Source organism: Podarcis cretensis (genome assembly GCF_951804945.1).
Source record: "Podarcis cretensis genome assembly, chromosome: 8".
In the NCBI taxonomy this organism is placed as follows: domain Eukaryota; kingdom Metazoa; phylum Chordata; class Lepidosauria; order Squamata; family Lacertidae; genus Podarcis; species Podarcis cretensis.
This window is the reverse complement of record NC_137177.1, coordinates 30252945-30276747: the sequence shown is the minus strand read 5'-3', so window position 1 is coordinate 30276747 and position 23803 is coordinate 30252945. Positions and strand designations below refer to the sequence as shown.

General features: G+C 44.9%; 1 protein-coding gene across 2 annotated transcripts; it reads right to left on the bottom strand.

Annotated features, from left to right (window-relative positions):
• Nucleotides 1-6798: 6798 nt before the first annotated feature.
• On the bottom strand, nt 6799-21339 carry HMGCL (3-hydroxy-3-methylglutaryl-CoA lyase). Of its 2 annotated transcripts, none has more exons than XM_079988266.1 (9): nt 21195-21339; nt 18326-18409; nt 16237-16344; nt 15522-15617; nt 13964-14112; nt 13386-13449; nt 12239-12427; nt 11243-11368; nt 6799-9839 (listed from the first exon to the last, which is right to left on the bottom strand). In XM_079988266.1, the coding sequence occupies exons 1-9, from the start codon at nt 21228-21230 to the stop codon at nt 9738-9740; spliced, it is 954 nt and encodes a 317-aa protein (XP_079844392.1). In that variant the 5' UTR covers nt 21231-21339; the 3' UTR covers nt 6799-9737. The 2 variants fall into 2 exon arrangements, with proteins under 2 accessions (XP_079844392.1, XP_079844391.1); XM_079988265.1 differs by lacking the exon at nt 21195-21339 and adding an exon at nt 19476-19589.
• Nucleotides 21340-23803: the final 2464 nt, after the last annotated feature.

Below are 23803 nucleotides of genomic sequence, written 5' to 3'. Positions count from 1 at the left end.
GAGTGTTAGCAAGAAAGCTGATTGGTGGTATTGCACAACACACATGTAAAATACTTGCTGTCCCATGAGGAAAAGATCCATGTTTTCCTTAGCAGGCTTTTGACTTCAGTGTTTTGTGCTGCACTGGGGAAAACTCCATTTCCCCTCTTTCCACAGTTATGAGCTTCATAGTTGAGAATCCCATTCTGATTGGAGTCCAGACATGTACTGAGGCCCCCAGTAATAGAGCTCGGATTCACCTAGTGCAATTAACTGGCAGTAGATTCAGAACCAATAGAGGAAAACACTCCTTTGAAAAGTTGTGATAGGCAATAGCTCTGAGGGGACATTAAAAAATAATAATTGAGGATTAGACCAATTGATGGATGGCAGATATGGGACAGTTGCATATTCCTGCATTGCAGGGGTTGGACTAGATGATCCTCAGGGTCCCTTCCAACTCTATGCTTCAATGACCCCAATGGCTGTTGATGACTATTAATCACAATAGTTATTTGGAACATTGAGCAGACTATACTGGGAACAAGCATGGGACAGGCCTGCCTGTTAAGCTTCACAAAACTTATATTGCCAGCATTCAAGGGTGGTCCTTCAGCACGCACCACAAACTACAGTGGTACCTCAGGTTAAGAACTTAATTCGTTCTGGAGATCCGTTCTTAACCTCAAAGTGTTCTTAACCTGAAGCACCACTTTAGCTAATGGGGCCTCCCGCTGCCGCTGCACCACCACTGGACAATTTCTGTTCTCATCCTGAAGCAAAGTTCTTAACACGAGGTACTATTTCTGGGTTAGCGGAGTCTGTAACCTGAAGTGTATGTAACCCAAGGTACCACTGTATTTGGAGAACTTTTGAACTTGGGGTATGTGATACTTAAAAGCAACAATCTTAAATGGAAACACCAGGCAGAATTGGAACACCACTGGGACTGACAATCAGGAGATCTAGGGTTCTTCCAGATGGTCAGTATTTTATGTGTGATTCCAGCACAAAGTGGAGCATAAGATCTATGTATTTCAGTGGATTAAACAACACTTCCCCTCGTGCAGGGATGTCAAATTGGGCTCTTTTTCCTTTGCGGGGGCAAAAGAACATCTGGTCCTGCCCCCTTGCCCCATCCTCCATTTGTGCACAATCGCTAGTAAGGAAGACAGTTTTCGCCATGATCCTGAGCGTTCTTTTGGTAAGCGACTTTTTCCTTTCCCTGCTAAAGTCAACGAGTTTGGCTTTCCTCCCTAAAACAAAGCTCAACAACTTTGACCTGAACCCCTCCAAAAGGGGTAGATCACTGCCAGTTTTTTATTCTGTAAGTAGATCGCAGTCTCTTGGGAGTTGGACGTCCCTGCCCTAGTGCAACGAATCCACTTTTTTAACTTCTGAAACTGAAATTGACCAGTTCTATGAAGACTTACAAGACCTTCTAGAAATGACACCAAAGAAGGATATTCTTCTCATTATAGGGGATTGGAATGCTAAAGTAGGGAATCAAGAGATAAAAAGAACTGGCAAGTTTGGCCTTGGGGTTCAAATGAAGCAGGGCAAAGGCTAATAGAGTTCTGCCAAGAGAACAAGCTGGTCATCACAAACACTCTTTTCCAACAACACAAGAGACGACTATACACATGGACATCACCAGATGGGCAGCATCGAAATCAGATTGATTATATTCTCCGCAGTCAAAGATGGAGAAGCTCTATACAGTCAGCAAAAACAAGACCTGGAGCTGACTGTGGCTCAGATCATCAGCTTCTTATAGCAAAATTCAAGCTTAAACTGAAGAAAGTAGGAAAAACCACTGGGCCAGTAAGATACAATCTAAGTCAAATCCCTTATGAATACACAGTGGAAGTGAGGAACAGGTTTAAGGATTAAGATTTGGTGGACAGAGTGCCTGAAGAGCTATGGATAGAGGCTCACAACATTATACAGGAGGCAGCAATGAAAACCATCCCAATGAAAAGGAAATGCAAGAAAGCAAAGTGGCTGTCCAACGAGGCCTTACAAATAGAGGGGGAGAGAAGGCAAGCAAAATGCGAGGGAGATAGTGAAAGATACAGGAAATTGAATGCAGATTTCCAAACAATAGCAAGGAGAGACAAGAAGGCCTTCTTAAACGAGCAATGCAAAGAAATAGAGGAAAACAACAAAATGGGAAGAACCAAAGATCTGTTCAAGAAAATTGGAGCCATGAAAGGAACATTTCGTACAAAGATTACCATAATAAAAGACAAAAGTGGAAAGGACCTAACAGAAGCAGAAGACATCAAGAAGAGGTGGCAAGAATACACAGAGGAATTATACCAGAAAGATATGGATGTCTCGTACACCCCAGGTAGTGTGGTTGCTGACCTTGAGCCAGACATCTTGGAGAGTGAAATCAAATGGGCCTTAGAAAGCACTGCTAATAACAAGGCCAGTGGAAGTGAAGCTATTCCAGCTGAACTACTTAAAATTTTAAAAGATGATGCTGTTAAGGTGCTACACTCAATATGCCAGCAAGTTTGGAAAACTCAGCAGTGGCCAGAAGATTGGAGAAGATCAGTCTACATCCCAATCCCAAAGAAGGGCAGTGCCAAAGAATGCTCCAACTACCGCACAATTGCACTCATTTCACACGCTAGCAAGGTTATGCTTAAAATTCTACAAGGTAGGCTCAAGCAGTATGTGGACTGAGAACTCCCAGAAGTGCAAGCTGGATTTAGAAGAAGCAGAGGAACCAGAGACCAAATTGCAAACATGTGCTGGATTATGGAGAAAGCTAGAGAGTTCCAGAAAGACATCTACTTCTGCTTCATTGACTATGCAAAAGCCTTTGACTGTGTCGACCACAGCAAACTATAGCAAGTTCTTGAAGAAATGGGAGTGCCTGATCATCTCATCTGTCTCCTGAGAAATCTCTATGTGGGACAAGAAGCTTCAGTTAGAACTGGATGTGGAACAACTGATTGGTTCAAAATTGGGAAAGGAGTACGACAAGGCTGTATATTGTCTCCCTGCTTATTTAACTTATATGCAGAATTCATCATGCGAAAGGCTGGGCTGGATGAATCCCTAGCCGGAATTAAGATTGCCAGAAGAAATATCAACAACCTCAGATATGCAGATGACACAACCTTGATGGCAGAAAGTGAGGAGGAATTAAAGAACCTTTTAATGAGGGTGAAAGAGGAGAGCGCAAAATATGGTCTGAAGCTCAACATCAAAAAAACGAAGATCATGGCCACTGGGCCCATCGCCTCCTGGCAAATAGAAGGGGAAGAAATGGAGGCAGTGAGAGATTTCACTTTCTTGGGCTCCATCGTCACTGCAGATGGTGACAGCAGCCACGAAATTAAAAGACGCCTGCTCCTTGGGAGAAAGGCGATGGCAAACCTAGACAGCGTCTTAAAAAGCAGAGACATCACCTTGCCAACAAAGGTCCGTATAGTTAAAGCCATGGTTTTCCCAGTAGTGATGTATGGAAGTGAGAGCTGGACCAACAAGAAGGCTGATCGCCAAAGAATTGAGGCTTTTGAATTATGGTGCTGGAGGAGTCTCTTGAGAGTCCCATGGACTGCAAGAAGATCAAACCTCTCCATTCTGAAGGAAATCAGCCCTGAGTGCTCAGTGGAAGGACAGATCGTGAAGCTGAGGTGTAGCACCCTGCTTGTGGTTAACACTTAGCTGGAATGAAATATTCAACGCAGCAATAGAGAAATTAAAATAATAATTTATTTGTCAGACAAATAAATATGAGGCACAGTGGTATATGGTTACCAAGCTCTGGCCTGGCCTCCTGCCATTCTGGCCAGCACTTATATTTCCTTAATCCAGCCCCCTTGCTCCTCCTGTGGCTGCCTCTGTCCAATCAGCCTGGTTAAAATTCCTATTGGCTATTTGCTAGAACCAATCACAAAAGATACACCCATTTCCTCTTGCCCTTTTATGGGAATCAAAAAGCTATATATTCTTCTATCTATAAATGACAAATAAGTAGTAATATATCTTACATGTGTCTCAACAAGGAATCTTAATTACCAGCTCACTTCTTGCCCTCCTTGCCCTATTGCCTTCCAAAACAGATGGTTAATCTTGAATTTTTATCTTAAACATATGTCAAGGATTTTGAGTTCACATCAACATTGAGAGATCTCCTTCATTTGAAGGTTTCTAAACAAAAGGCCTGACAACCATATATCAGGAGTGCTCGATGGCGTCTCCTGTCTGGCAGGAGGCCGGGCTGGTGGCTGACTTAATTTCAGGATAGTTACAACTCTTACAACTATATGAAATAAGAATCTAGCATTTCTTAAATCCTTTGCATAATTATATTTAAACTAATATATTTAATACATAAATAACCTTTTAAAAGGAAAAGAAATCTTAAAAGGATCTTAGTTTAAGAAAGAAACAGCTTTAGAAAAGACTTCCCAAAAATGTTCTCTTTCTGCCAGCCAGACCAGTTGCTTTTTCACTGCTCTTGACCTTTTTAACCTTAGGAAGAAGATATGGCTCATTTTACTATTTATCAACCCTTAATTTGTAGGGTCAGTGTAACCTTGGCTCTCAGCCTGTAATTCCCTTTTTACGACTTTGAGAATTGTTTTCTGCTATAAATCAGGGGGCCCCCTTGTCTAGGAGAAAAACATTTTGCCAAGGTTCTTAGGCAGCTGGTCTTCTGCCTGGCATAAAACATTTGAAAATCTTTAAGCTCATTTTAAAATACAAGCCCTGATTAAACATATAAGCTTTAATAAAAATGCAGGCTTATGATTAGATGCCTCATAGGCTCCAATACTTTAGCCACCTCATGAGAAGAGAAGACTCTCTGGAAAAGACCCTGATGTTGGGAAAGATGGAGGGCACAAGGAGAAGGGGACGACAGAGGACGAGATGATTGGATAGTGTTCTCGAAGCTACCAGCATAAGTTTGACCAAACTGCGGGAGGCAGTGGAAGACAGGAGTGCCTGGCGTGCTCTGGTGCATGGGGTCACGAAGAGTTGGACACAACTAAACGACTAAACAACAACAAGCCCACCCCATGCCTCAGCCAAGCACAGCAGGCACCCCTCTCTGCAGGGGGTGGACTCTGATTCTGTGGAATGGGTTTCAATGGGCTGGAGAGGATATATTGATTGCAATGTATCCCTCCAGACACCCATGCATGTGGGTTGAACAGAGTTTCCAAATCCCATCCTTGGCATCAAAACTAAAAGCATAGGGAATTAAGCTGTAAAACCTTATTTGGAGCAAGTCCAACTCTGAAGTAAGCTGGCTTTCCCCTTTTTACCCTGTTTAATTAAGAATCAGGGAGTAATTTGGGAAGTAAGTTTAAAAATATATTTACTTACTTTATAATCATGGATTGGTTCACAGCAACAGTAGCAGTAACAACTATGCAGGCAAAATACTTTTATTTACAATATAACCAGCTTCAGGCCTGGGCCTAAAGGTGGGGCAAGCAGAGGCATGCTTGCATCCAACACTGGTCAAAGGAGCAGAGAGAACAGGAAGTACTATATGCTGCTTCCTCCCCAGGAGAGGAGGGGAAATGACATCACACAGAGCCCTCTCTGTGAATTGCATTTCTATGGGCTGAGTATCTGGCTATCGGCAATACAACTCTGTGGACTTACCCCTTCTCATGCTAACTAGCCAGAACATGCACTTGTTGGGTTTGGCTGCTAATCTCCCACAGATTGTGCCCACAGATTGTGCTTTGCACAGAGGAACGCTACAGCGTGGCTATTGCTTGCAGCAGCAGTGATAGCCATTCAATCGATGTTTAAAACGCCTTCAGTGAAGGAGAGTCCGTCATCTCCGAGGGAGTCCCTTCCACTATCAAACAGCTCTGTCAGAAAGTTATTCCGGATGTTTACTTGGAATCTTCTTACTTGTAACTTGAATCCGTTGGTTCAGCTCCTACCCCCTGGAGCAGCAGAAAACAAGCCCTGCTCCATCTTCCATGTGACAGCCCTTTAGATATTTGAAGATGGCTATCATATCACTTCTTGGCCTTCTCTTCTCCAGGCTAAACTTACCCAACTCCCTCAGCTGTTCTTCCTAATGCTTTATTTCCACTTGCAGGTGTCTGGCCTGCCCAGGCGAGTTCCAGTCTATCATGCTACTTCCCCTTTTATCTCTGACCAGGAACTGTGTGACTTTGGTGTCTCCATATCCTGTTCTCTGAAGCAGGTTGGCTCCCAGTCATGTAACTGCACACCCACAGGGTGTGACTGTGTTTCAACATACCTGCGATGGGGGCCAGAAAGTAGATTGAACTGGCATGGATCTTAATTCTCTTGTTCCCTGCAAAAGCAGCAATGTAGGAATTGAGCCACCAGCATTTTTACTGCCCTGCTCCTGCAAAAAAACCTAGCAGGTGTAGCTTTTCCAGACATAAGGATATACACAGAGATGGGGAAAGCTCTGTTACATTCTGCTTTTCAGGCTGTTGTTAAAGGTGCAGGGGAGCTGACCTTGAAAACATTTTTTAAAACTGTTCCTCGTAAGGCTTGGTTTCCAGACTCTTGATAATCTCTGCACATGTTTCAGCTTGTCAATATCCTCCTTAAACTGTGGCACCTAAAACTGGACACAGTATTCCAGGTGGGGTCTGACCAAGGCAGAATAGAGCGGCACTATTACGTTCCTTGATCTGGACAACTTCTGTTGATGCAGCTTTGAATTACATTAGCTTTTTTTGCTGCTGCATCACACAGTTGGCTCATGTTAAGCTTGTGGTCTTCATTAAGATCCTGATATGCCCTCCATTCCACTCCCCTTGCCCATCCACAGCAATTCCAAAAAAGAACAGATTTTATAACTAATACTTTATTTAAAACATTTCTATACCACCTCCCACATCATCTCAAGGTGGTGTACAACAATATTAAAATACATATCAAAACATTAAAATGTGGGAAGGAAACACAACTGAAAACCTAGGGTAGCTTTATTCTGAGACCAAACAGCACCAGAATCCTGGGGGCACGATGTGGTTTTAAGATGTGCAATGTAATGAGGTTTAGGTATATTTTGCACTCTCAGAAGGCAGGTGGTTTAATAGTGTGGGTGCCACCACTGAAAAGACTCTCCCTCCAGTGGCTGCAAACTGTAGCTCCATAGGCTGCAGCCCAACAGGAAGAGCCTCAGGTATCCTGGTACCAAGTTGCTTAGGGCAGTAGAAGTAATTACCAAAATCCTTGAAAGCCTGGCCCAGCAGCTTGTTTGCAGTCAGTGCAACTCCTTGGATTAGTGTAACATGTGCATGTTGCCCTAGCCTGCAGCTGCATTTCATATCAGCTGAAGCTTCCAAAACAGCTCCACATAGTGTGTGTTACAACAGTCCAGTCTTAAGGTTACCAATGCAGGGGTCACAGTGGCCAAGCCAACCCTGTCCAGGACCAGGCACAACTTGCTTATTTACCTAATAATTCCCTTCCCTTTACCTTCTATATAGAAACCAGAACAACCCCTTTCCATATATTCTATTTCAGTCCTCCCCCCTGGGGCCAACCGAGTGCCCTCCAGATGTGCTGGACTTCAACTCCCATCAGCGCAAGCCAGCATGGGTATCAACACATGTGGGTGGCATATTGAACACCACATGTACCTCTAAGGCAAGCATGGCCAAACTTGGCCCTTGAGCTGTTTTGGGACTACAATTCCCATCATCCCTGACCACTGGTCCTCCTAGCTAGGGATGATGGGAGCTGTATTCCCAAAACAGCTGGAGGGCCAAGTCTGGCCATGCCTGCTGTAAGGCATGGGCTGTCTGGGGAGTCCCAGAACTGAAGGGCCACAGGTTTGCTACCTTTGCTCTAACCAGTTCTGAAGGATTTCCCCAGCAACAACAAGAAGCTAACAATCATTTAGCACCAATTCCTCCAGCACAGGTCTGTTAGAATTGCCAGAAAGCTATCAAGGCCTGGAGCCTTTGCTGTTCCTCTTCTTCAGAAAGACTTAAGAGCCTATGAAAGGGAAAGTGAACTATAAGCAGTGAAGGAACCGGGAAGCAAAAGGGTGAGCGCCATATGGACATTAGGATGACACAGAATCATAGAATTGTAGAGTTGGGACCCTGAGGATCATCTAGTCCAATTCCTTGCAATGCAGGAATGTGCAGCTGTCCCATATGGGGATCAAACCTGCAACCTTGGCATTATCAGCTGTGTCATCCATGGTATCATTTATTTATGGCTGGAAGTAAACATAGCTGGTGCAGATTTGTACCTGGGAAGGAAGGGTGCTATTGCCATTCTGACACCAACTCCTGGAGAACAAAAAGGGGTAGGGGAAAATGGAGTAGAGGGACAAGCGTGAAAGGAGCCCACTCCCCTTAGCTGGCAAGCAGAACTAGTTGGGTCAGGGGCTGGAACAGCACAAGGATCAATCAGCTGCAGCGGCCCAAATCTAGGGGCAGGCACACCATCACTCAGTGGCACACAATCCCTGCTACACCTCTTCCCCTAGGATTGGAAGCCATCATCCATACTGGCACAAAAAGCAATGAAGGCCTGCACACTGTTCTCCAAGAGTGGGTAGGAAACTGAGCATGCCCCACATTTCCTAAGGAAGATCATGTGGGGAGGCTGAACTGGCATGGATACTGGCAGCAGGAGGGGCTTGTTCTACAAGAGGGAGTCTTCATGGGACAGGAGTTGGGGGTCAGACCAGAATCCCACCCTCTGAGGCCCAACAAGACGATTTCAGCAAAGGTTTCAGAGAGGCTACTTGCTTTTAGATATAGAAAGTAGCATATGGGCGGGGTATAAATAACAAAATATTTATTATTTATTTAATTGGTCAATTCTTTTTTGCAAGCTGGGCAACCTTGGGATAGGTGTGGTGAACAGAAGGCAAAAACTATTGCCTGTTTTGGGTTGCCCACTTATATCCCCACAAGTTGACTGCGAAAGGCATCCTGGTTGGGGGGAGGGGTACTCCACAGCGCACTGTTGACGCAACCACAATGCCACATAGGAGACTCCAAATGAGAGAAGAGGAAAAGATAAATTATGGCCCAAGCAAATGCAGGGTCCAAAAATACAAATAGGGATAGAGGTATATAGGAACTCAGGATGCTCCCATGAAGATGAATGTCTTAAAAAGCTCCAATTGATGCTGGAAGATTCGAGACAGGAAAAAGGAAGTTATTCTTCACAAACTGCAGTTTTTAAACTAGGGCATTTGCTCCCAAAATATGTAGGGACGACCCCCAACTTGGATGGCTTTAAAAGGCAAATTCATGGTAGATAAGGCTATGAACCACTATGGCTAGGTTCTCCCTCCCCTATCAGAAGTTGTATTCCTCTGAATATCATTTGGAGGGACCCCCAGGTGAGGAGGGCCCCACTGCACTCTGGTCCTGCTTGTGAGCTTCCCATAGGACTCTTGGTTAGCCACTGTGAGAACAAAGTGTTGGACTATGATAGGCCTTTGGCCCAACCCAGCAGGGCTCTTTTTATGACCCCTTGCAACAAATCTGTTCCTTGGAGGCAAGTTGTGACCAGTGGGAAGGACTCAGGTTCTTTGCGAAGCCCAAGATATCCAACCAAGTGCAAATACAGTGCTTTAGACTACTTTTTTTAATGTCTCTTTTCAGGGTAAAATTTGGCTGACTCATCTTCCTGCCGTCGAGTCCGGAGAGTGCTTAAATAAAGTTAGGAGAGGAGACCAAGTGCAAACATGGCAGATTCCAGAGTGTCGCTTGTAGTTTTGCTTCCAACAAGTCCCGTGAAGGCCCTGCTCTGCTTCACAGTTTGCAGGAGGCCTGTGCCACTTTCGAATTGGTCCTCCTGTTCAGCGCCTTGCAAATAAAGGTTCCTGCGTCCAGAAGTTTTGTGAGGTCCACACCCTTCATAGGGAAGAAGAAGAGAGACACAGCTGCTTACTTGTACATACAAAGCTGCATTAGATGACGTCAGATCATTTGTCCATCTAGTCTAGTACTGCCTGCTCTTTGGACTGTCAGCTGCTATCCAAAGATTCAGACACTGGTCTTTCCAGCACAGTAAACTGAGGTCCTCCCACTTTCTTTCTTTCTTTTTTTAAAAAAGGGGAGATGCAGAGAATTGAACCCAAGACCTTCTACACCCAAAAACATGTGCTCTTCCTCAGAGGTCACATCCACACCATTAATTTAAAGTACTCCTATACCATGTTAACAACGATGGCTTCCGTCAAAGTATCCAGGGAAATGTAGTTTGTTAACAGAGCCCATTAAAGAAGGTAAAGGTACCCCTGCCCGTACGGGCCAGTCTTGACAGACTCTGGGGTTGTGCACCCATCTCACTTAAGAGGCCAGGGGCCAGCGCTGTCCAGAGACACTTCCGGGTCACGTGGCCAGCGTGACATCGCTGCTCTGGCGAGCCAAAGCCGCACACGGAAACGCCGTTTACCTTCCCGCTGGTAAGCGGTCCCTATTTATCTACTTGCACCCGGAGGTGCTTTCGAACTGCTAGGTTGGCAGGCGCTGGGACCGAGCAGCGGGAGCGCACCCCGCCGCAGGGATTCGAACCGCCGACCTTTCGATCGGCAAGCCCTAGGCGCTGAGGCTTTAACCCACAGCACCACCTGCGTCCCATTAGAGAGCCCATTAGGAGACCCCTATTTCCCCCACCATGAGAAGACTCTCTGGAAAAGACCCCAATGTTGGGAAAGTTGGAGGGCACAAGGAGAAGGGGCCGACAGAGATGGTTGGACAGTGTTCTCAAAGCTACCAGCATGAGTTTGACCAAACTGCGGGAGGCAGTGGAAGACAGAAGTGCCTGGTGTGCTCTGGTCCAGGGGGGTCACAAAGAGTCGGAAATGACTAAACGACTAAACAACAAATTTCCCCCACAAAGCTACACTTGACAACTATGCACACCCCTAACAAAATTCAGTTCCCAGGATTTGTTGGGGGTGGGGATAGACTTAAAAGTGGCATAGGAGTGCTTTAAATGGATGGTATGAAGGTGACCAAAGATACATCTCTTACTCAGAAGAATATAATTTTGAGGCAAGTCATGCAGTGACCTCATGCAGTGGAAAACTTCAGACAACCTGTTTCCAACACATATACAACTTGACACACAGTGGCAGATAAAGCTCGGATGGATGCTCTAGTTGGGAGAGACATCAAATACAATAGCAGCTAATCAGCCAACGAGGGCCACAGACACCCATCTCTATCAAAGCAAAATAAAGACAAACGTGCCTTGTACTAACTCCCAAACCCAAGACAAGTGTGTCCCCCTCCTATGACCAAGTACTTACAGTGTGGATGCCAAGACCGTTGAGCATGTACACCATGTCTTCTGTGGCCACATTCCCAGATGCTCCTTGGGCATAGGGGCAGCCGCCAAGGCCAGCGACTGAGGAATCGACCACATTCACGCCCATCTATAAACAGAAGCAGAGCCGTTCTAAGGAAACGTCCTGCCTGGTCCGTCCAGTGAAATAGCAACTTATGGGCTGATTAACTAGACCAGGGATGTGGAACCGGTGGCCCTTTTGATGTGGGTGGTTCCTGGCTCTCATTAGCCCCAGCTAGCATGGCCAATGGCCAGGGATGAGGGGACCTGTGAGCCAACAACTGGGAAAGCCACAGGTTTCCCATCACTGAATTAGACTGAAAATCCAGGTAAGGGGTTCTGCCTCCCTTTCCTTTTGCAAAAATAAAATAAAATAGGTCGTCTCCCTTTCAGAAATTCTTGTATGATTTGGGGAAGGTGGATGTATGCTGGAAAGGCTCCTAAGAGCATTCCTTCTGCATGGATCCTGTTTTATATGTAGTCCGAATGCCTTTTGTAGGGCCAAAACATGCCCCAGGGACCCTTTTATTCATTCAAGGTCACTGAGCTCTTTGGAGAGTCACTGTTAGTGGTCCCCCATGGCTCAGATGCACAGCTTATATGTGCCAGGAGCTGTGCATTCAGAGGACCTGATTTTATAGAACTTCCTTCCAGCTGAGGTCCCCTCTTTGTTACTATTTACTACTGATGACTGCTTTTCATTCCAGCAGGCATTTTAACAGAATTCTAATCTTTTGTTTGTTTCAATTGATTTTTATCTGCACTGTACTGAGTTTCTTGTACATGGCTTACAGGCAATTCCAATTAAGCGATACATAAACTGTCAAAATAAAAATAAAATCTCTATCCCAGGCAAGATTGGCCAATGACCAGGGCTTGTTCGTGGCTAGCATGTGGATTGGGTGCCACCCATTTTAGTGAATTATGTCTTGAGCTATGAAACCAGCGAGGAAGTCACCTGAAGCGCTACCAGCGTGTTGGCGAGTGCCTGCCCGTAAGTGTCATGGCAGTGAACAGCCAGGGCTCCAAGAGGAACCTCCTTCATGACAGCAGAGAGCATGTCCTTCATGTTGCCGGGGGTCCCAACGCCAATGGTATCACCAAGGGAAATCTCGTAGCACCCCATGGCATACATTTTCTTTGAAACCTGCAGCAGAGAACAGAACATTTACAGAATTTCCAACACACGAAGCTGCCTGACACCAACTCAGACCACCGGCCCGTCTAGCTCAGTGTTGTTTAGAGCAGTTTCCCAAACTTTAGGTCTCCAGCTGTTTTTGGACTACAACCCCCATCATCCCTGACCACGGGTCCTACTAGGTAGGGATGATGGGAGTTGTAGTCCAAAAACTGCTGGAGACCCACGTTTGGGAAACCCTGGTTTAGAGTGAGTGGCAGTGGCTCTACGGGATCTCAGACAGGGTGGTCCCCAGACCTACTTGGAGAGGGTAGGGACTGAATCTGTGACTTTCTGCGCAGCAAAGCATGTGCTCTACTACTGCGCTTCCCATGCAGACCTACCATTTAAAGTTTGAGCTACACAATGTATAGAGCACAGGGACAATGCAAAAAGCGAGAGCCCCTGGCTGAGTTCCATCTTCCCACTGCGTAACATATACTTCCATTCACCCCATGTCCTATTACAGTGTGCGTTTTCCTGCTCTTCACATTGTTGGCTGCTGGTGGTGAGGATAAAATACATGCAGCTGCCTTTTACTAAGTCAACCCATTCTTTCACCTGGCCCAGTACTGGGCTCTTCCCATCCCTGCACTGCTGTCAGAACACAGTGCAAGGTGAATGGGGTGTGTGTGTGTGTGCCTATATCACATATATATACACACCAACTTAATACAGGGCTGCCATTTGGGATGGCAGCCCTATGCTCTTTGCAAAGTGCAATTCCTTCTCAAAAAAGGAGCCTTTTGCTTTTTTCACCTTGCACTGAGAACTAAAACGACGGCAGCTGCAACACGCAGTGCTGATGTGTGATTGAGGTTATCAAGAATATCAAAGATAGAAGGCCACCACCACCCACAAATGCCTTTCAGTATTGATGCTGGGTGCACAATGGATGCCACAACATCCAACTGCAACATATACTCACTTCTGCTACTTTAGCAGGAGAAATCTTGCCTTCATATGGGCAGCCAAGGACACAGGAGACATACCTGCATGCAGAGGGGAAAGAACAGGCATTATTATACCCAATACATGCAGGAGTTTCAAATGCCTTTTACACAACCAGAACAGCAGCCTCAGACCACCGGCCTCACACGTGACCTATAAATCATTTGCAGAATAAGAATAGCTCCTAGGGATTTACGGCCAAGCCTGTGGAATGAAAACCTCACCACAGCCTGTTATGTACACCAGAATCTTCACTCCATCACATAAAATGTGAAGAGCTCCCTTGCTCACCTACTGGGGAGCGGCAGCTGTTTCCTCACGTACATAGAAGACAGCAACCGATGGCCACACCCCCAATTATGGCTTATCAGGACCGCATTATGGAAAGGCCATCTCAGAGACGATCCAGTATTTTGGTTCTGAATCCCCTCCCCTCCCCTCTCCCAAGCTTCACCAGCCCATTTGTAAATGTAACAATAATAAATAAATCACGGTAGATTAGCAGGTAGAGAGGAACGCTCAACACCTCAGTTAGCACATGGCCCTAAAGCTTACCCTCGGACCGGGATACTGGTTTCTTTAGCTGCACTCAGGACGTCACTGAATCTGTCCAGACTCTCCTCAATGGAACAGTTGATGTTCTTCTTTGTGAAAAGTTCTGATGCTGCCCCGAAGATTGACACCTCCTTAGCTCCTGCTGCCACCTGCCAATACAGGGAATATGCCCTATATATCACTCCCTCTGATAAGTGAACGCAGGTGCTGGTGAGTGACAACAATTTAATTTTAAAACTCAGGTGGTGACTGCAAGCAATCTTGATTTTCTGCTTATCTTTTAACGCAGGGGTCGCCAACCTTTTTGGATTGGGGGCACTTTTTGAATGTTGAGAAGCACTGTGGGGGGCCAGTCACAAAATGGCTAGGGGCGGCATGGCATAACACAAAATTATTTACTGTACTTTTCCGTGTATACGACTGTGTTTATTTCTTTAAAAATCATACTAAAAAGTGGGGGTTGTCTTATACATGGGTAGTGCATAAGGGTGGATGTTTGACTGGTTGCTGCTGCAGCTGTCAGTCACTATTGTGCATGTTATTGGTTGCTGCGTCAATGGGCGGTGTTGATTGGCTGACACCCCGGCAGTTGGGTGGGTGATTGGCAGCTTCTGCTGGCGATGGGACAGACGGGGGGCTGACTTCGCATCGCGTGTAGGTGACCGAATTTTGGCAAAAAAAGCTCAACAACTCTGAGCAATCTACTCCATTTTTCTAAAATTTGAGGGGTAGTTTTATACACGGGGGCATCTTACAGACGGAAAAGTATGGTACCTCCCCAACAACTTTATGCTAACCATGGGAAGTCAGCTATGTCCGGCTGCTCCTGGTTGTGGAGATCACATAATATTGATTCTACACGTATAAATGATGTTGCTCTTTAATAACAGAGGGCATTTCGCAGCACCAGGTGGCAACATCACACTCGCTCTCATTTCACAGAAACTGATTAGAAGGTACCTGAACATTTTGTCCCCAAACTTTCTTCCTATGAGGAATAGAGACTGGATTGTTGTTTTTAAAAAGCTTAGGGTCTGGGACACCTGCCTGGAGCAACAGTGAAAGCCTTTGCAAGGTGCAGGGTAGGGGACCTCTGTTTTAGTGGGGTGGATCGGATCTATTATACCTATTATAGGCACAAGCATTTTAGGCTGTGTTTATTCTTCTTTTCACTCGTTTATTTGTAAGTCACCCTGAGTTCACCTTTCTGGAAAAAACTGACTAATCAATACAATCAACAAATAAATAATGTACAAAAATTGTACCAAAATGGGTCTAGTTGACTCGATGCAAGGCTACATTCAGCTAATTGAGATTCCTGTGATGCTGGCGAGGCTTTTCCCAGCATGGCCTACAGGTTTTTACATATACAAGCACCTTCACTGAGTTCAATTCGGCGGGGGGGAGGGGGGGGAGATGTGCCTCCTCTATTTAAATAAATGAGCTGCCTTTCCAGGTGCACCATACCTGGAACAGGATATGAAATTACAGTCATAGTTGTGTATTTCTCACTACTAAAGCCATGACCTTAGAGCTTCTGCACTGCCATCTTCCTTACCGCTGCTTGGAAGCCTTTGAGGTTGGGAGTCAAAACCGGGTAGCTGATCCCAGGAACCTTCCGAATCCCTTGCATGACTTCAGTATGATCAGCCATCTAAGTTGCAAAATGAAGAACGTAAAAGACAGGATTTTAATTTTCCACTGCAAAAGTGGGGAGCACCTTAAAGCTTCCAAACCCTCGCAGTTCAAAATGAATAAAAAGGAATAGGATTGTTAGGCGGCAAATGAAAATTATTTTTAAACTGTTGACAGACTTTCAATGAAAAGCAGGTTCCTCTTACAAGCTCTGCTTCCATTATTAGCTGGTTTTTAAAGAGGGACTCTAGCTTTCTGAACAACGTTTTACAATAACAGGTGGCTTTGAGAACAATGCTCAGTAATCTATGAAGATCAGAAACTTTTTATAATAGAAACAACCCCCTCTACATGCTGCTGTGTTAAATTGCTGCATAGCCACATTACGCTTAGCAGCCCTGGGGGGGGGGGGGAGTCCTGAGAATCAGAGTGTAGCTCCCAGCTTCCCAGACCTGCACTAAACTATAGTTTGGAATTACCTATATGCAAAAGCAGGCAATGAAAGAAACCAAGTTGAGACACAGTAATTTATCTAAGCCACCCAGCAAGGTTACGGGAGAAGCAGGGAGCCACTCTCTTTACTGCAACCTACTATGAGACACGTCAGCAACGTGAATTTGAGGCTCACCCATACTGACCTGAGGAATCCATTTGGGAGACACAAAACTGGTAGCTTCTATGACCGAAAGACCCGTTTCCGACAGCATGTTGATTAAGTCAATTTTCACATGGGTGGGGACAATGTTCTACAAAAAGAGAGAAACACATTTCCCACTTATAGCAATGCCACAATCCCTTTCAGAAAGTCTAATCAAACCCTTCCCTGAAGTAGAACAAAAGTGGCTTTGAAGGGTTGGGGAAGGCCACTGAGGTGGAGGATCACAAACTGGAAGGCAAGAAGGATGCCTCTTATTGGAGACAAGGGAGTGGAAATGGCTGGGATCCTTATACAATTATCTTCTTATTATTTTTTACAGACAGATGAATTACCACAGCCTTTTTGCATTTCTTTAATTTTTAAACTGCATCTGACCTTGAGCTTTTGAGAATGGAGAAGACTAAAAATCTCCTATTATAATAAACAATAAATACGTAAGAACTGGCTACACTGAACTCAGTGGAGCTGACATTGTTAGTCAATTTTGCATCACTGTGAATATTGCGCACCACACAGCCTGCCAGAGGGTCAAAGATTTCCTGTTTTGCAACGTGGTAACGCTGGACAGACTTTGCAATGGGTAAACATTCACGTCAAGCCTTAAACAAACTCCCTGGCTCTGACTTTGTGTATTGGGAGATATTTTCCCCTCTCTCTCCACAGTTACCGTAGGTCAGAACTTGTACTGTTTTACCTAGTTGGCTACCTGCAATGATTAAATAGCTTTAGAAGAGGATTGGAGAAATTCAGAGAGGAGAAGTGGTCTATCAATGGCTGCTAGTCAAGATGCCAATAGGCAACCTTCCAGTTTAGAAGCATTATGCCTCTGAATACCAGTTTCTGTGAAGCAAAAGCAGCAGGAGAGGCCCATTACTCTCCCGTGGGCTTCTCAGGGGCACTGTGTTGGCCACTTGGGAATCTGGGTGTGGGGCTAGACAGACCACTGGCCTGATGGGGACGTATTCTTGGTATTCCAACAGGATTTTTCATTATGCCTTTATGAAGTCAGTATCTCTATGGGGTGCAGGTAAGACTGCTAAAATCCCCCAATGGAACTTCTAAGATATGGTTCACAGGCATAAACAAAACCATACACATCCTACAAGCTGCAAAGGCTCCCACTGAAGCCAGAGGCAGACAGGACAATTCTGACTCCAGGCCGGGCTCTTGCAGCTTCTCCTCCTAGTACAGAAATCCTTGCCATTTCAAGGCAAGAGCTGGTAAAATGTAGTGGCTAAGGAGCTAAGCTTGCTATGACCCAGGAAGTGCCCAGTTCAAATCTTGCCTCTGCTATGAAAGTAGCCTTCGGCAAACTATTCTCTGAGCCTCAATCTCCCATTTGCAATATGGGTACAACACCACTGACCTACCTTACATGTTTGCTGTTTGAACAAAGATAAGGTATGCAAAAGCATTTTGAGCAAAGAAAGAGGGACATAAATACTAAATGTTATTGTCAGCATCACTCATTAGGGTGCCAATCTCCTGATCACAATGCCGCCTTAAATCCTTAAAAACTGAAACTATCAAGGTCTGTGTAATGCGGAGTGCTTTTCAACCCAGAGCGTGCAAACATTATACATACTACTGTGCATGCTCATATGAATCTGATGAAATGCAACAAAGATCACAAAATGTTAGATTAGAGCATGTTATGAAATGTTATCTCTCCAGGTGCTCCTTATTATGGTCCATGGCATCTTTGCATCATCTGTGCAGTAGTATGTACCCATTTCACAGACTGATTTAATTTATATAAGCTGCTGTATTGAAATGAACAAATGAGAAATTGAGCAGCAGAGACTGCAGTTTGCCCAGGCCTAAGTCTCTGAGGTGAGTCTAATGTGACCCACCAGCCTGGACTGATGCATTTCTAGTGATCAATATACAGGAATTGCCAGAAACAGACAAAGTAGGATGAAAGGGTGAGGATGGAATTTTTGAGCTGTGACCCATGTTCTAGTTGGCAGCAAAATCAAAATAGCGCAGATGTTGAAAGAGCAGGTTCATGAGAACAAATTATTGTAGATTTCAGGAACAAGACAAATAGCTTATCAGGAGTCATTTACCTTTTCATTTTGCAAGCCATCTCTTGGACCGACCTCAACTATTTTCACATATTTGGGAAGCGTACCAGCTGTTGTTGAGCTGAGCTGTAGAGGGGAAAAAATGATAAATTTATTTATTTACAACTGGGATGAACAATACATTTTCACAATGTTCTTATCGGTCAACATGCCTAATGAATAATTAATGAAAAGAGATATGAAGTCCATCTTGGTACAGTACATAGCTAAACTAAAGGATGTAGCGATGGTCCCTGATTTGGATGGCTTTAAATGGGGTTCAGGACAAATTCATAGAGGTTAAAACCAATTCACGGAGGGCAAAAACCAAAATATAGAGTAGATTCAACTAAGCTTGACATCTGCCCTTCTAGCATTTTTGGAAGGGTGGGCAGAATGTAGACAATGATCTACAGTACTGGTAGATCTCTGACAGATTTATAGTAGATCAGCAAGGACTCCCAATTGTTTCAAAACAGCAACAACAAAATGTCATCCCTTACATCCCGGAGAGGAGTGGGAATCCTAATATCCTGAAATGAAGAAAGCTTAAAGTGGAATGGATTTGTGTGTGAAAGGACTATAAGCCCACCTCCAAATGATTCCTCATGCCTCACAGCACTTTATTCATGTATTTCCCCAGAGAACCCTGGGTAAGTGCATCATTTAAAAAAAAAAACCTATATTCCTGTACATACATACATCCATCCATAAGACATGTTCTTATTCAGTGATTCACAAGTTAGTAAAAACCTTTGGGACTGGTCTTTGGTTTTCTGGAGAACTTGCAAACGAAACGGATCTCTACCATTCTCCGGCAAAAGTGCAATTCTTGCTCTCGCCAGTCTCAATCTGCGAGCCTTTGCAAGTGTTTATCTTGCACACCAGGCTGCAGCTGGTGGAGCTCGGGAGGTTGCAGCGCAACAACTAACCTGAAGCGTGCCCTCCCCACAGGCCCTACAAGCAGCCTGTCTGGGGACGATGTAGAAAACATCTGGAGGTAGTCCCTGCCGTTCTCAGGCCACCCCATAGCAGCGGCCAGGGCAGCTTAGGGACACGGCTCCCCACGGAGAGCCGCCACAACCGCAGCGCCCGAAGCAGCAACGTCCCACTTCCCAGCCTGGACCCGCCCCAGCTCTGCTCTCCCGCTCACCGGCCGCAGCGAAGCCACCAGCCGCGGGAGCGCCCGCTTGGCCGCCACCATGTCGCCACTTCTCCAGCGAGACTCCGCGACTAGAAGCAGGTCACGTGACGGCGGGAGGGCTTTGTTCCTCCACGTGACCCGCTTCCCTCGATGCGCGTGCGGCGGAGTGAGCGGCGCTGTCGCGTTCGCCTTCCCAGGAATGCGGGCAGGGCTTCACCTGGTGAATCTCTGCCTGTCCGCTTGGGGCAAAGTGGCCGAGGATGGGAGACCCCGCCACGGGAGGGGGGCGGTTTGTTTTATGCCCTTTGCGCTTGAGCCTGAGCATGTGCAGAGTGCCTCCCTCGCCCTTGGCGGAGTAGCAGTGGCTGGCGCCGCCGCGCAGCTGAGAGTGCGGCATCCAGAACCAGAGCTTGAGAGGGCAGCGTAAGAAGTGCTTTGATGAATTAGGCGAAATGCCCATCGTGGCAGACATCCTCTTGGCCAGGCATAGGCAAACGCTGGCCCTTCAGATGTTTGGGACTACAATTCCCATGATCCCTAGCTAACAGGACCAGTGCTCAGGGATGATGGGAATTGTAGTCGTGAACATCTGGAGGGCCGGAGTTTGCCTATGCCTGCTCTTGGCATTAGTAGCTGCTGCCTCCAAGCAGGTGTTGGCCCTGGGAGGCTTTCAAGAAGGGAATAGGCGCTTCCTGTATTTTCTGACCGGCTACAACTGTTAGAGCTCTGTGCCGGATTTGCCTATAAGCTAAACAAGCTATAGCTTAGGGCCCCACTCTCTTGGGGGCCCCCAAAAAACTAAAAGGAAAAAAACCGATGTACATTTCCGAAGTATAAGTTAAAAAACAAATAAAATAGAACCTATAGCAACAGTGTTTTGTTTTGTATAGGCTCCTATTATGTGCAATGGCTTTAGATACCTATTAGGTCCATAAATTACCATATAGCTCATATATTCAACACAAAAAAGGGACAATTTGTTGTTGACAAAGGACAGCTGGACATATAAAGGGCCCCATTACCTTCAGTAGCTTAGGGCCTCATCAAACCTAAATCCAGCTCTCTGTATGTATAAAATGTCACCAGACTCATACAAGCGTAACAAGGATTGTTTTTGACAAAGGTAAGCACGACACACAAGCAACATGGACAAGATACTGCGCCATAAAAGAATTCCTCATCAGTTTCACCTTTTTGCATATTTGAGGTATGCTTGAACCTCACCTTCAAAGCTCTTCCTGATCAAGCCTGATTTCCTGTTATCTCTGCCCCATAACTTTTCCACCTCTTAGCATTAGTCACATGGCTACTATGAAGTTTCCTGCTAACAATCTGAGCTTATGCACAATAGGGATGGCAGCCCTACATGGCTTTTGACGACTCTCAACTGCTGCTGCTCGTACCTGAAAATCCTTTCCAAATACTTGATGCCACCTTTCTGCCCTGCTTTGTGTTCTTCACAACTTACTAAGAGGCTGAAGAAAGCAATGTAATGACAAATAATCAATTACAACTCATTTTGCTTGCTACACTTATCAGCCTAACATATTTATAGTGGCCTTCAAAAAAAAACACCCCAACCTATACAGCATGGTACTATGCATCCTTATTCAGGGTAACCCAAATTGTCAAGTGTGCATGGGAGATACAAGAGATAACCATGATTTTTTCTAACAGCTGAAACAACTCATTACACATACTATTTGCACCCATTTTTGAAAAGTATACCTGTCCCATCAGGCTTCCTCTTCGTAAAGGTCCCATTTTGCACTCTGGTGTCTCCTGCTCACACAGGGGTTTGACTTAGCTTGGCCTGCACAGGTGACTTGCAGCACTGCCCTATGCGCATTTATACCACTAAAGCAACAGAAGCCTGTGGCTCTGAGATAAGAGCTATTTGTTTTGGCTCTAAAACTGCCAATTTTGTTTACTTGAGATATTCCCTTCACCCAAGGATCTATGGAATGAAGCAAAAAGGTGTGTTACTATTCTCCTCCCTCCCACCAAAGTTCACAATGGTTGCAACCCAGTGCCAAGAGAGTTTGTATGCCCAGTATATACTCAGCATTTTAGCATCATGGCATTTTCCTCAGTAATGTTGCAAGGGATGATCAATGCCAAAGGCTATTTGCCAATGTCCCCAAGCCAGGAGACAGATGACATCAATTGCATTTTTTGGATCCCCCTAACTGGCACTGAGCTTGAGCTTTTGAGGTCGACTGTTACTTCACAGCACTGCAATTAATGATTGAACCAGGATGTTCATTGGAAACCACCTTTCTTTGGAACACGCATGGGTCTTTCCCCTTGAACGTGTTAAAAATCATTTTAGAAATGATTGAAGGTAACTAAAGGGTTGGGAGAGGATTTCCTTTGCCTCAGAGGTAATGGATACCTCTGAAAAGTATTGGAGTAAAACAATGGCACCTCTCTGGTGTCTCCTTGGCTTTCTCAAGAACCTGTGTCCATGCTGTGAGCTGCTAAGTCCTAGATAAATCCCCTATTCTCTCATCCTATACTTATCTATTATGGAGATAATAATACTAAGATGGTGATTAAATGTGGTATTATTATTATTATTCCACAGGATAACTGAAAAGCTGCATTTTATGTGCAGAAAAACTGGACACCACAAAGGGCATTCTCACAAGCCAGTTCTAATGGCTGCCTACCTCTTCCCAAGTTCTTACCCATTTTGCTTCCAAACCTCACCTGTTGCAATGCCATATATTCAGATCATGCAATGCTTTTACTTCAATTCCAATGTTTTATTCTTTTTGCAAAACCAACATTTGAAATCAGATATGAAAAACAGAAAAGGCACTGTGATCGATACATTGCAGAATAACACATCAGGAGGACCACTCATACCACGTGGTTCAATCTAGCTGTTTGGTTTTATATATATATATATATAAAAGATTTAAACATCTGATTTAAAGTCATTCGTTTACAGAGTTGACCGTACGAGTTTCCCTTTGAAATATACTGTCTGTCGTATTTTGTCATGATAGGCCATATGATGGAGGTGAGGAAATCACCAGTTATAGTTGCTAAGCAACTGCAACACACTCCTTAAACCTGCTGGGATCTACTGCATTGCTTGATCATAGTCTAGAGGCCATAGTGGGGGTGGCAGAATGCAGTTGACTGCTACATACCCCTTGCAGCAGAGATGGAGAACCTGTAGTCCTGCAGATGTTGCCCAGCTACAAGTTCCATCATCCTCAACTGGCTGGTGCAGATGGGAGCAGGACTAACATCTGTAGTGCCACAGATCCACATCCATCAGGGATGTGGGTCAACATTTCAACCCCAATTACTCATACCCTTCACTCAGAGCACATGCCCTCAACTGCATGATTAGCTTGTACTTCCGGAGCACAAGAACATCCCTCAAGCAACGGGGTAAAAGGTCCTGCAATCATATTCCCCATCTTGTATGTTTATTCATTTAGAAGGTAAGTTTATATGCTATGGAAGGGTTAGCCAACATGGTATCCTCCTGATGTTGGACTACAACTTCCATCAGTCACAGCTAGCATGACCAGTTGTCAAGGATGTTCAAGTCCAACATCTGGAGGGCACCAGATTTGCTACCCTTGACATAAGGGAAGGGACTAGCTAAGGAAAAACGGGGTGAGATGAGCAGCCAATGGTGAAAGTTTCTAAATTTTGCCAGCCATGCCTGTGGAAAAGGCACTTAATGCCATATGCAGCAATATGAATTAACTGGATGTTTCAGGATAGCATTAACTCTTCATCAATAGAATGCATGAGAAAGGCAAGTGAGGGACCAGCTATTTTTCTTATTTACAAGTGAATTCTTAATTGATTTGTAAGTCTAGACCTTGAAACCCATTCTAAGAGAGTCCTTTCCCTGTTCTACATGGGCTCACGTTCCACTTTTTGCAAGAGATGAACTTACACAATTCTGAAAACATGAAGGTCATATCATCACTGCCTTCCAAGAACAACGTTGTTTTGTTCCCCTCAGATCACTGCACCAAAATCTGGCATTTAATTATCTATTGCCCCACAGCTGTGATGTATTGATGGCTTGTTACCAGTGATTCTAGTTAATTCTGTGTTCCCTCCCATTGGACTTTGCTGGTTTGTGAACTTAGATACAAGGCCTCTCCTTTCCACTTCCAAGCAAAACACTTTTCAGAAGCTTTCAAAGTTCTAATTAGTACCTCATAATACTAATGGTCTATGTTTTGGACATATATTTTTGGTGTTCATACTTACTGGATGGGGCAGTTATTCATGTTTTTGAGTGATTTTTGTGAATGAACACTTAATATAGTTATTTTGTTTTATACTTCATATATCTG